General features: G+C 61.8%; 4 protein-coding genes across 4 annotated transcripts; 2 read left to right on the forward strand and 2 right to left on the reverse strand.

Annotated features, from left to right (window-relative positions):
• Window positions 1–770: 770 nt before the first annotated feature.
• Window positions 771–1,366, forward strand: COLE_03698 (uncharacterized protein; the record flags this gene model as incomplete). The annotated part of the gene is made up of 3 exons (XM_018425150.1): window positions 771–982; window positions 1,020–1,166; window positions 1,198–1,366. 3 exons carry the CDS (start codon window positions 771–773, stop codon window positions 1,364–1,366), a joined length of 528 nt encoding a protein of 175 aa, XP_018281572.1.
• Window positions 1,367–4,921: 3,555 nt separating this feature from the next.
• Window positions 4,922–6,125, reverse strand: COLE_03699 (uncharacterized protein; the record flags this gene model as incomplete). Its single annotated transcript, XM_018420698.2, has 5 exons — window positions 4,922–5,014; window positions 5,209–5,305; window positions 5,353–5,460; window positions 5,496–5,545; window positions 5,793–6,125. 5 exons carry the CDS (start codon window positions 6,123–6,125, stop codon window positions 4,922–4,924), a joined length of 681 nt encoding a protein of 226 aa, XP_018281574.1.
• A 1,238-nt stretch (window positions 6,126–7,363) lies between these two features.
• COLE_03700 (uncharacterized protein) lies at window positions 7,364–9,334 on the forward strand (the record flags this gene model as incomplete). Its single annotated transcript, XM_018422178.2, has 2 exons — window positions 7,364–7,532; window positions 7,773–9,334. 2 exons carry the CDS (start codon window positions 7,364–7,366, stop codon window positions 9,332–9,334), a joined length of 1,731 nt encoding a protein of 576 aa, XP_018281575.1.
• A 1,236-nt stretch (window positions 9,335–10,570) lies between these two features.
• Window positions 10,571–11,942, reverse strand: COLE_03701 (uncharacterized protein; the record flags this gene model as incomplete). The annotated part of the gene is made up of 5 exons (XM_018421186.2): window positions 10,571–10,693; window positions 10,764–10,999; window positions 11,132–11,430; window positions 11,467–11,732; window positions 11,778–11,942. 5 exons carry the CDS (start codon window positions 11,940–11,942, stop codon window positions 10,571–10,573), a joined length of 1,089 nt encoding a protein of 362 aa, XP_018281577.1.
• Window positions 11,943–12,332: the final 390 nt, after the last annotated feature.

Below are 12,332 nucleotides of genomic sequence, written 5' to 3' on the forward strand. Positions count from 1 at the left end.
CGGATTCGGAGGCTGGTGTCATCTGAAGACTGCATGCCACCCTACATCATATTGCGCCAGCTGAGCACAACTTGCTTTCACACAGCTGGACGCGCTAGACTAGAAATTTGCGTTCTCTCTCCCATACATGGCCCACATTCATCGACCACGCAATCCGCGGTAGCACTTCTGCCGATGCCGTGGGCAGATGGTAGACTTCGGCTCGCGTCGCTCCCAGATACGTCAGGCAGACGGGGATCGAGCCGTGAGTGCACCGTGTCACTTGCGGTGGAGCGGTCCGGTGGCCTTGGTGTCGGGGCTGTGCAGCTACAGACTACTACACGTGTTGCGCTGCCCACTTGCTCAATGCTACTGAATCGCGGACTTCTCGTTGATGACTCTGAGGACTGATGAGCGCGCCAAGACGTCGTCTCCGTCACCCATGCCTGTGATTTACCATGCTGCCGCGATGTCGACCGCACTGGCATGCCTCTGCTGACTATGCTGACGTCCACCGGAGCACATGCTGTGCACTTTACTTACACGGCCGTTACAGGACGCTACCGCATTATTTGCATCTCGGGCAGCGCTTCCCCATGCTTCGGTGCCGCCCTGTCGTCGTGGGACCGCCGAGCTTCGCCGCAAGCGCAGGGTGCCTCCGCCGGTGTCGCTGCTCTCATAGCTCACCGAGGTGCGAGCATGATATAAACTTGGTCATGGCGCGTCTCTACGTCTCACAAGCTACCAAGTAGTATTAAGCCCTCCAAACTCAATCTTCCACGCCGACTAGCATGAGGTACATCGCTCTCGCCGCTCTGTTCGCCCTCGCCAAGGCCATCCCCACCCCTCAGGATGGCGTTGCGCCTGGCGAGCCCGCGCCCTCCGGCGAGCCCGTCCCGCTCCCCACTCCGCTCCCGACTGTGGCGCTCCACCCGAACGGCAACGCGGGCAAATGCATCGACGTGAGCGGCGGCAACATCGCCCCCGGCACCGTCGTGCAGATGTGAGTAGCGAACCCCCACCCCGGGCGCTGACGGAAGCTACGACTGCAATGGAACGGCTGCACAGAAGTTCAGCCTCGCCCGCGGCGACGGCAAGGTGTTCGTGACCGGCACCAACTACTGCCTGCAGGCGGACGGCAACTGGAACGGCGCGCGCGTCAGAATCCAGCGCTGCGACAAGTCCCTGTGAGTCGTCTGCGGCTGGGACTGACGCCAGGCGCCAGAATTGGTATTATACCGACGACGACCGCATCGCCGTCACGGGTCAGGGGCTCTGCCTCGACCTCACGGACGGCTCGGACCAGAACGGCAACGGACTCCAGGTCTGGCAGTGTGGTGATGGCAACACTAACCAGGTTTGGACGACGAATGTGCTTTTCGCCTAAGCGGCTATGAGCGCATGTGAACAATTGGCTCGTAGCGGACCATGAATCCTGTGCAGTTTGAGTGTGCGCTGGTGCCGGTACATGAGCGTCGATTCTCACTGCACGTGCGCGACTGGTGACCAGGTCGTCATGCCGTGCAGCTGAAAACTGGACTCCGCCATGGGCGGCCGCCGAGACCACTGTGTGGCCCAACCCAACAGCCGTTACGCATGGCACCGACGTGTGTGATCTCCCATTATCCAGGTGCGCCCGCCGCGCCGCCTTCTCGGCCCTCTCGCGGCGATACAGCAGCGACCGCTCAGGATCGGCGGTGATGTGCGGGAGGATGGCGTCCGCAAGGGCGAAGGAGATGCGAAATCCGCGCAGGACGTCCGGCTCGCCCGGCCCCACTTCGTCGTCGCTGCTCTCGTCCGAGGATGATGTGTCTGAGGCATTGGAGCTGCTCCCATATCCCCGTTCTCGACGATAGGCGCGTATCGCGCGCTTCCTGCGCCCCTTGCGCTCTGCAACGACGGACCGGAACTCTTGCAGCCGCTCAGCGGTGACTTTCAACAGGCGCGTGCTCGCGCGCATATCCCTGCTTCCCGCCCGCCCCTTCTCAACGTTGAGACGGTCGCGCAGCTCGCACAGCTCCGTGTTGAGGTACCGGATCCCACGGGCCAGCTTCTGCTTCCACTTCGACGCCATGCGCCACTTGAGGAATGGCACACCAAGAGACGGGAGGAGAGCGGCGTACAGCCCGTCTCGGCGGGTCCCTTTCGCGGTGAGCGACAGCTCGTCGATGCCGAAATCAATCCGGGTCGCCGTGATGATGTGCTTCGCGTCGGGGTGCGTGTCGAACTCGAGCTCGATGTCAAATGTGATCCCGCGGCGTGTCAGAGCAATATCCGCTGCCGTCAGCATGTTACTCGGGCAAACTTACCTCGCCCTTGGTCGGAGAAGCCTAGCTTGGCGAACCTTAGAGAAATAAGGGCGTCTCGCATATCTGCCTGAATCTGCTCGCCTCGTACGCGGAGGCGCGTCTTGTTTGCTGCAGCACAACTCGCGCGCAGGTCCGCGAACGGGCTGAATCGCGTCCGGTCATATACCTGGACGTCCAGGATACTGGGGAACAGGTTCGCTAGCGACAAATGTACGTTCTCCAGGATAAGCTCGATGCCGGGCGTGACGAGCTCGATGCGGGGCAAGGTGACAAAGCCGCGCCAGTTGATCGCGGACGCGGCCAGCCGTCCCAGCTCCGACCACAGGCTGCGCTTGAGCGCCAGCCGCCTGTTATCTAGGAGCAGGGCGTCGGTGACGGCAGTCCAGCGTGTCTCGAGCTCCTGCGTGAGCGGGTCGTCTGAGAACCAGCTCGCGAGTTTGGGACGGGAGATGGCGATGGCCTCGATGCCCAGGAAATGCGCCATGCCCGCCCACGCGGCGTTCCACTGCGCCGCATGTACTTCGTTTGACAGCCAGGCGCTCAAGCGGTCCCAGAGCTGCGCGGCGCGCACGACACACGCGTCGGTGGACACGTACCCCTTCTCTAGGAAGACTTGGCGGATGAACCCATCAATCTCAATCGACAGGGCGCGGGATACCACGTCTTCGAGGACGTACGCGTACAACTTGTTGATCGACTGCTGCACGGGGCCCAGGGAGCGGTGGGCCGCGAAGCGCTCCGCCAGCGTCACGAGGTTGGCGAGGATGCGGCGCGTCGGCGTCATGCGCGGCTGGTAGGGGTAGTCCGGCGCCAGCTCAGGATGTGTCCGACAGATCACTTCGTACTCGTACGCCGCAAACGTGTCCAGCAGCCACGCCATGGCCGCGGGGTAACCCTCCTGCTCTTGCATTCTGGCGATGGCATCGCGCAGCTGGTACAGGAATGCCGTGACCCGGGGGTCCAGCGTCACGGTCGTTTCGGCGTCAAAGAACACTTCGCCGTCGGCGCCCCATCCGCTCTCTGGATCCCCGAACTCGCCCGGGATATGGAAGTCGTCTAGGTCGCGCCAGTCCCTGTCTTCGCTTTCGATAGTCGCCGACTCCCCGATCGCGACTGCTGCGCCGTCCTGGACGGTATCCGGCTCGACGCCCACGCCGGGCGGACCACTCCCTTCTTCAGTCCGTGATTCTTCTCCACGGCGGTACTCTCGCGCTAGCGCAGTTATCTCGCTGATCGCCGCTCTGAGTTGCGGGTTTGTGAAGAGGATCGTCCCCAGGGTGCGAATATGCCCAACGGCCTCACGCAGCTCGCCATCACGGTCGCCCGCCTTACGCGCAGCAGCGTCAACATCGCGCGCAAGGGCGTCCTCGAAGGACCGATCGTGTTCCCCGCCTGTGACTCCCTCCCCTGCCGGCGGGGCGACAGGGAGTGTGGCTCGGAGGTGCGCGCGTTCGCTACCACTCCGCGTCTCGTACCACGCCATCCACACCGTGTCCTGCAGCAGCTCGTCGCCGTTCTTCTCGGCCAACACTCTCCGCAGCGTGTCACCGAGGTTCTTGAGTGCGGCCAATGCTGCGGCCGTCTCGCCGGATAGAGCATCATCGGCGCTGAGGGACGACACGCGGTCAAGCCAGCCGTAGAGCTGGACGTTGGAGGGCAAATATCCGTTTCGCAGCGCTGAGAGGACTGTTATCAATTGTAGATCCGCGGCTGTGTCCTTCTCGATGTCGGCATCCTGTTGGGCGTCAACTAGCTCGGTCAGCCCGCCGGATGTGGGGTGCTCCGACACATCGCGGTGGAGCTTCACTGCCGGGCATCAGCAGGTACAGAGTGGAGTTGAGGGCTCACTGCCATACAAGAAGACAGCGTCTGGTCCGCGTTGTGCGTTGTGCGTTGCAGAAAAAGCAGGTGTGTTGCGTGTGTGGAGGTGGGATGTTACTGAATTGCCGACGTCATTATCATTTTAGCAGGCATTCCGCATATCCGCTTCCGGTCAGAGCCGCCGGAACGTTCGCCAGCTTTTCTCGACATCGGATCTTCCCCTCTCACAGATCGCGGTTCACAGATCACAGATCATTCGAGCTCATACCGCCCACCACCATCGAGCATCGTTTTCCAATAGCAACCCCTCTATTGCACGGGACTGGGGAGAAATTCCTGCTCAAGATGGCGATGGGAATGGGTAGCAATAGAAGCGCCGCGATACCGAGCGACGACTTGCGCCGTGAGATGTAAGCACTACCCCTGCAATACGACGTTGGTATACAGGTAAATCATCGTCCCCAAGTCGGGCCCGAAGCTGACGGCGGAGACGAGCCCGTGCACACGTGGGAACTGCGCAGATCAGGGCAAACGTCTGGCGCGGTAGATGCCCGACGTATCACCAGTGGCATGCATACGCGTGCGCCGATGCCTGTAAGTAAATCTTGCTTAGACCAGTGCGTCGCCACTACGCAAACCGCACGCACATGTCAGTCTTGTCGATAGTATCCACGACATCTCCACGGCGGCACCCTGACGGGTCAATCGGACGACGCGCCAGGGTCGAGGCCATCGTCTCACGTTCCTGCAAGAGGTTGAAAGAGTCATACCTTGCATACTGCGTCTAATCCCGAACGACCGTCCTGCTTCTGTTAGAACGATCCCTTGGGCCCCGGGGAGGGAGGGCGCGATGTTGATGGGGTGACCGGATCTTGCTGGAGGAAGTGGATGCGCTGGCGATGGAGCTGAGGTCAGAAAAAGGCTGGTCGACCAGGTGGTGCGCGCAAGCGACATCGGGTGCAAGCTGCGTGAACGCCGGCGGGCGGATACGGTGGTCTGACCCAGCATACCAAGCTGCGTGCTCGCAGGCTGAAAAGCGACGCGCGGCCTTGAAGACCGCTTCCGTCACCCCGACTGCAGTCTACCTCGCTGCACTCACAATTGGAAGCTTGGGGAAGAGGACCACGATGAGAGCCGTAAAGTTGATCGCGAATAGGTTGTAGTCGTAGTTTGAGTAGTGTGTCGAAATCAGAAACCTGAACATTAGAATGACACGTGCAGTGCACAGCGCCGGTCAACGTACAGTCCGATGGGCACACTTGTCAACCACTTTTTGGCAGGCGTGTACTGCGCACCGCCGTCAATCTGCTCCCAGAGGGTGAGCTCGTCGTATGCGCCGCCTGTCGACATCCTGCCTGTCAGTGACATCGGTGTTGCCCAACTCACGCCGTTTCAAATGGCATGCCTGTGACGTGGTGGAACATGATGAACGAGAACTGTGGGTCAGTGACTTGCGATGCCCGACAGCGGGGTGGGGCGGCTGAGAATCGAACCGAATCGGTGTCGAGCAGCGCACCAAGCGGCGCGCGCACGTGCGCCGGTTGCGCTCGCTAATGGGCTCGTCGCCCGGTGTACTGTGAGGCCTTCGCTCATCGCCTCGGTCAAGGAAGGTATGCTGGGACTCGAAGCATCGGTCCGAGACAGTCTGGCCGGGGCCTGTGCGCGATCAAGGGGTGAACTCACAATCATGTATCCAACGTTGACAATGGTCCACGACAGCGAGTTGTCGATGCCTGGGATGGCGTCGATGAGGAGTTTGGCGCCGAGGATGAGCACAGGGTGAATAACCCAAGCACCAGGCGCGTTGACCCAGCCTGCGTTGTGGTTGGACACGCCAACACGGTCGTTGATTGTTTCGGGCTCGTCGCCGCCTACCTCGGTGACGGTCACGAGCGATCCGGAGCGAGTGCGACCCTTGCGCGACTGCTGGGGCATGAGGCCTTGCGCCTGCGTCCCGGACGACCGCCCAAAGCTGCCTGAGGTGTTGGTAGTGGTAGTGGGTCGGCCGTATGTCATGGGACGCTTGTCCGATCCGGGAACGAAAGCGAAAAAGTCGGTCTCGATACCTTCACGCAGAGGCTGGGAGACAGAGCGAGCGCGCGCGCCTGGGCTATGCGGCGCGGTGAGAGTAGGCATTGCGGACGTGGAAGAAGGTTGTGTTGAGAAAAGACAAGGAGAGTGATGGGTAGCGCTTGCGAGTTGGACTTGGGGAGAGGGCGGAAGAGTCCTTTGTGAAGACAGGGAACAGAGATGGGAGGGGATGGCGGGTTAGGATGGTTGGGTGGCTCGGAGGTAAGTCGCGATGAAGATGGAGGAGAGTTTGGTTGGAGTAGGTTGGGAGGGAGCACAGAGGCCGAGAGAGATGTGAGGTGGTTGGCGGGGTAGTGGGTAGAGAGTGAGAGAGAAAGAGAAAGAGAGGAGGAGAGAGAGAAGGCGATGGAAATGACGAGGCTAGTTGAAGATGATGATGACAAGAGTGAAATCAGAGTTGGTGGTGGTGGTGGCGGTGTCAAGGGCCAGAATTAGGATGATGCCCTAAATGATTCTGGAATTCTGAACAATCGCTCTGCAAGTCTGCATGAATCGAATCGACGCGGAAGCCTGGCTAGCTAGCTGCGCGTTGAGGCATGCAGGATTGCACGATCCACGATGCACCATGCACGACTTGGATCTGCAGGCTGCAGGTTGCAGGTCTGCGCGAGGCTTGGGAGGCCGCGCGAGGCTGGCACTAGACAAGGCGTCAACTGACCCTCTCCCAGCCTCACTCACCAACTCTCATTATTGCTCCCGGCGCGTGCCCAGCGACTGCAGTGGTCCCAGCATGACACGTCACAATCCTCTTTGCCACCCAAATCTGTACATCCGGCCATCCGATGTCCTTCGAGCACGTGTATCATCCACATGCCAGACAAATCTCTGCAGCCCTCCCTCTGTATCGAACTGACGCTGATCTCCGAGCTGTCCAACCGTATCAATAGTAGAGATTGACCAGCAAAACGCAGAAACCTCAGTCCACCTTTACGTGGGCCGCATATGACACCACCACGGCCTTGTGAGCCCAGCTTAATCCTTGCTTTGATTTCCAGCGGATAGTGGTGTCGCGATCTGCAAGCGGACCCCCGGTTCACCAGCTGCGGCCTCCAAATCTCATGCCAACGACAGGCGGACCCAAATGCTCCCGCTCCGAACCGCTCTTTCTCTGGATTTTCCGATTTCGCGCACCGAACTCCTCCAACTCCCTCCTTCGGCGCACCATGTCCAGCCTAGCCAGCCTCCCGCGTCTCGGGCGGCTTGCCCGCGCCGTGCCAATTGCGCCCTTCGCCGCACCCCGTCTCCGCTCCCTCTCCACCGCTGTTGAGGGGCAACGCCGCGGCGGAAATCGCGATCGCCAGAACTCCCAGCAGCCCCGTGCCGGAGGATCTCGTGAGTCGGTTGGGGCGTGTGAGCGCGATGGCGGTCGGGGTGCGAGCGACAGTGGAGTCGCCCGATCTTTTTGAACGGGTCGTGTTGCAACCTCCCCTCGGCTGGTATGCGCCGTTGCGGAGCGCGTCGTTGAGGGAAGGCAGGCTACCCTCCTTGCGGAAGCCTGGCTCGCAGCAGCTAGTCCCTGCTTCCGTCCTCGTGCTCGTCATTGCCTCTCCTCTCTTCGTGATCTAACGCCAGGCGGGCCTTTTGTTCCCCCCAACAACCTGGCGAAGCTCCTCAATACTTTCGCGACGCTTAAGGCTGAGGGCCGCAAGCCCACAGCTGCCGCGTACAACACCCTCATCAAGGAGGCTGCCAACTACGGCACGCGGCGAGGCAGCAACGCCAAGCCTGGAGAGTTCAGTCTCGGCTTTGAGATTGCGCTCGGCGCGATGCGCGACGCTGAGGCAGGCGGCATCGAGCTGGGCACCGAGGCGCTCAACGAGCTTCTCCGCTTCTCCATCGTCCATCCCAACATCCTTCCCTCGCTGCTGCTCGAGTTTGCCAAGCGCCAGATCTCGACTGTCGAGACGTACGACACGCTCGCTGCGCACGCCCTTCTCCCCGGGCGCGTCGAGGAGTTGATGATGATCATCGTCGAGATGCTGGAGCAGAATATGGCGCCGAGCAAGAACATTGTGCGCCACGCGATCCGACTCCTGTGCGAGTGGGGACAGAGCCGGCTGGCTCTCGACCTCGTGCACCGTATCCAGGAGGTGCCGGGGCAGCCCCAGGTCACATCCGAGAGCTGGGTGCAGATCCTTATGGCCGCAGCCGACCAGCAGGACCTACCGACCGTCGAGGCCGCATGGGAGCGTGTGGTCAACGTCAAGGCGTACACGCCGGATGAGGGATTAATCCTGTCGGTCCTTGCCGTCGCGGCCCGCTGGGGCAAGCCGACACTCGCGACGCGCGCGCTCGCCGCGCTCTCCGACATTGGCGTGACCAAGAAGGAGCACCACCTCACGCCCTTGATCGAGGCGTTCTGCCGCGACGGGCGTGTGCCGGATGCGATTGAGGCGGTTGGCCTGATCCGCGAGAGCGGGATCACGCCGAGCCTGATGACGGTGCGCCCGATTGTGGACGTGCTCCGCTCGGCCGAGGTCATCGACCAGGCATTCTACTGCCTCGAGGACCGGGCGAAGGACGGGAAGGGCGTTGATGTTTCCGTGTTCAACGCGCTCATCCAAGCGTCGGCCAAGGCGGGCGACCTGCAGCGCGCGCGCGCAACCCAGCTCGCTGCTCCTGAGCTCGGCGTGACTCCCGATGCGGAGACCTTCAACCTCGTGCTTGCGGCGTGCGCAACCACCCGGCACAAGGACCTGGCGCAGACCATCCTCGGCGAGATGGAGAACGCCGGCTTCGCGCCCACGACCTCGACGTACGAGAGCATGATCCGCCTCGCCCTCTGTCAGCCCGAGTATGAGGACGCGTTTTACTATCTCGAGAAGATGAAGGCGGACGGCATCAAGCCCGCGCGCAGCATCTACAAGCAGATCGGGATGAAGTGTGTCGCGCACGACGACAAGCGCCACACGCTTGTGGCTGACGAGATGGAGAGCATCGGGTACGGCAAGGTCGACTTTGCCGCCGAGATGGAGACGAAGCGGTCGCGCCAGGCGCAGGGGCGCGCGCGCGACGGCCACCGCGGAGAGCGTGGCGAGCGGCCGGCCAGGCAGCGCCGGGGCGAGGACGGCGAGCAGCGCCAGCGCCCGCCCCGTGCGCGCGAGAGCGAGCCTCAGCCCGCATCGGCAGCGTAGGTCAGCACAAATAGTCGAAAGCAGATACCAGACCATTCTATGTATTGCATTGCACGAGTAGTGTGGCGAGCGGCGGTCAGCAGTAGGTCATTTGCTATCTTGTACATTGCCGAAACGACTGATGCGGAAATTCCGTTACGTAAAACTCGCTCCGAGCCGAAGTGGACCAACCTCCGCCTCCGCAGCCATCTGAAGTTGACCATCTCCCGCCCTCAACATGCAGTAAGCCCGCGCGCCAGCAGCGCTGACCCAGATCTCTCGCTGAAGAGTGCACGCCCCTGAAGCAGCGCTACGACGCCTGCTTCAACCTGTGGTTTGAAGGCTACCTGCAACCGGCGCTAGACGCGGCGGGGGTGCGGCGCTCGCCCGTGAACGGGCTCTCCGATTCGTCCTCCGCCTCCTCGTCTTCTTCGTCTTCCTCCTCCTCGTCCCCCGCATCAGACGCGCCAAAGGACCGCCGCCGCCTCGTCACGTCGTGGGCGTACTCGAGCGCGTTCCGCCGCCGCGCGATGGCGACCCCCGCGGCGGCGGACGACATGGTCGGCGCGTCCCATGTGCACTTCGACCTCGAGGAGGAGGAGGGGCCGCCTATGGATACCGAGGGCATGACGCGCGCACAGATCAAGGCCGCGCAGTATGAGCGGCAGTGCGGCAAGGTCTGGAAGGAGTATCAGGGGTGCTTGAGGGTGAGTGAGCGAGGGAGAGTGAGGGGAGGATGGAGAGGCAACGGAGTAGAGAGGAGGTGTGAAGGAGGTGACAGGGGTAGATGGGAGATGACGGGGCGGAAGGAGAGGCGGCAGAGGAAGGGTGCAGGTGGAGTTGGAGCTCGTCAAGATGGCCGCGACAGAAGCTGGGAATCGGATGCTGGGAACAGATGGGAGAACATAGCTGACACCCGCTCTCCCCGCATGCGCGACCTTCAATGTCTTGCTATTCATCCCTCCGCCATACTTCCTCGCGCCTACAGAAAGCCATCGCGGACAACCAGAACCTCACGCAGTTGCTCGAGCAGGCGCGTGACGAGCACCCGTTGCACAGGATGGACGGGCTCGAGGGGACTGCGTGGGACCCAACGACCCGAGGCGCGCAATAGCCGTAGACAAACAGACTCAACTCAGCAGAAGCAGCCGCGCACTCTAGTATCCAGATGCATAGACACCTATCCATCAACAATCTGATCTACAACACTGTGTGTTTGTGTGGGTTGAACCCTGGGAAAGAGGGGGCGCGCCGGTGTTAGTTGCCCGCGGCGGCGCGGTAGTGCTCGCGCACCATGTCCTGGTACTGGCACAGGCGGAGAAGGTTGCGCTGCAGCATGCAAATGGTCATGACGCCGACCGAAGGTACGTAAATGGATGCCTGGTGGTCAGCAAGCAATATTTTGGACGCCCGGTGCCTTGGCCACCATCTGGGCCTTGCTCTGACTCACCCGCTCGCGCACGTCCGCCTCGAAGTTCTTCTCGCCGGCGACGTTGACGCACACGCAGCCGTCCTTGAGCCAGCGCGTGGGAACCTTGTATCCCTCCGAGGGAACAGCCGAGATGACAACGTCGGACACCTGAAGTGCCTGCTCGAGCGTAATATCGACTTGCGAGATAATGTGGTGCGGGTTGTACTTGGACTTGGCGGTCTCAGCCGAGGGACGCTTGGAGAACTCGACGATGGCTGGTGTAAGCAAGAACAGCGTGCGAGCAAGTGGTCTCGGCTGGTGCGCTACCATGCACGAGCACCACCGTCCAGGCACCACATAGCTGTCACCCGGACCAACTCTGGCCCGATCACTTCTCAATCACTCACTGTCAATGTCGACGGACAGGACACGCGCGCCGTCATTCGCGAGGAGCGCGGCGAGCGGACGGCCCACAACCTCGGAGCGATTGATAACGGTCACAACCTTGCCGCGCGCGCGGTCACCATAACGCAGGAGCGAGTTGTACACGCCGATGCTCTCCAGCACCTTGACAATGGCCAGGGGCGTGCACGGCAGGATGGACTTGACAGTGCCAGGGGGCGGCTGGTCCGAGTCGCCCTTGATGGGCTGGGGAAGGTGACTTTCGGGGATGGGGCGAAGTGTCACGGGCGAGATGAAGCGCACGCTACCGTCAGCCTACGCGCTGATAGAAGAGGCCCACTTGTGGTACAGGTTGAAGAGGAACTGGTGGTTGAGCCCCTCGACGTCCTTAACGGGGTCGACAACCGACTGAAGGTACTGGTCTTGCCGGTCACCAAAAATGGGGTAGTAGACCATGATGCCGTCGACATCGTCGTCCTCGTTCGCCTCGAGGATGGCCTCCTCGACACCGATGGACACGCCAGCGCTGTCGAGGCCCTCACGCGCGTCACCAACAAGACGGAGCTCAAAGTTGATGCCGACAGCCTCACAGGCGCGCTTGGTGAACTGGGGTTAGGTGAGGGAAGGGCCGGGCGGAATAGGGCTGCGCACCTCAGCATAGTTCCGCGCGTCCTCCTTCTTAGTCGCGAGGATGCCGACGAGGTGGGGCGCGCGCTTCGCGAAGCGCGGCGCTCTAATCTCCTCGAGCAGCTCGGTCTTGAAGGGCACCGAGACCTTGGTGGCGGTGACGAGCACACCGGTGGGAGCGTCGGACATGGTGAGATGGGGGAAGAGCGAAATTGATTGCGGCACGTTGAATATTTCGATGGGCGGAATTGACAACCACGTGGACCGAACACGTGATGGGCCGGCCGTTATCGTCCGGCCTAGGGCCGCGTCCGAGCGGCGTGCGGGGGAACGTCCAACTGCGGGGTTGGACATGCCGCGCCGCGACTCGTACAATCACGTATCCCATTCTCTCTCTCCATCGGACTCATTCATTCGCAAGCGGCGACGCCAAGGCGACCCGCCCCCTCCTCTATCATCTCTTACACTCGTTCGTTCGGCATCCTGCTGCCGGTTATCGGCCCGACACCTCACGGATTGCGACACCCAGGCCCGACTCCCACGCAAACATATCTGTCCCCCGTCTCATCACTCGTTGAT

The sequence above is a fragment of the Cutaneotrichosporon oleaginosum genome (assembly GCF_008065305.1).
Source record: "Cutaneotrichosporon oleaginosum strain ATCC 20508 chromosome Unknown ATCC20508_contig03, whole genome shotgun sequence".
NCBI lineage: Eukaryota > Fungi > Basidiomycota > Tremellomycetes > Trichosporonales > Trichosporonaceae > Cutaneotrichosporon > Cutaneotrichosporon oleaginosum.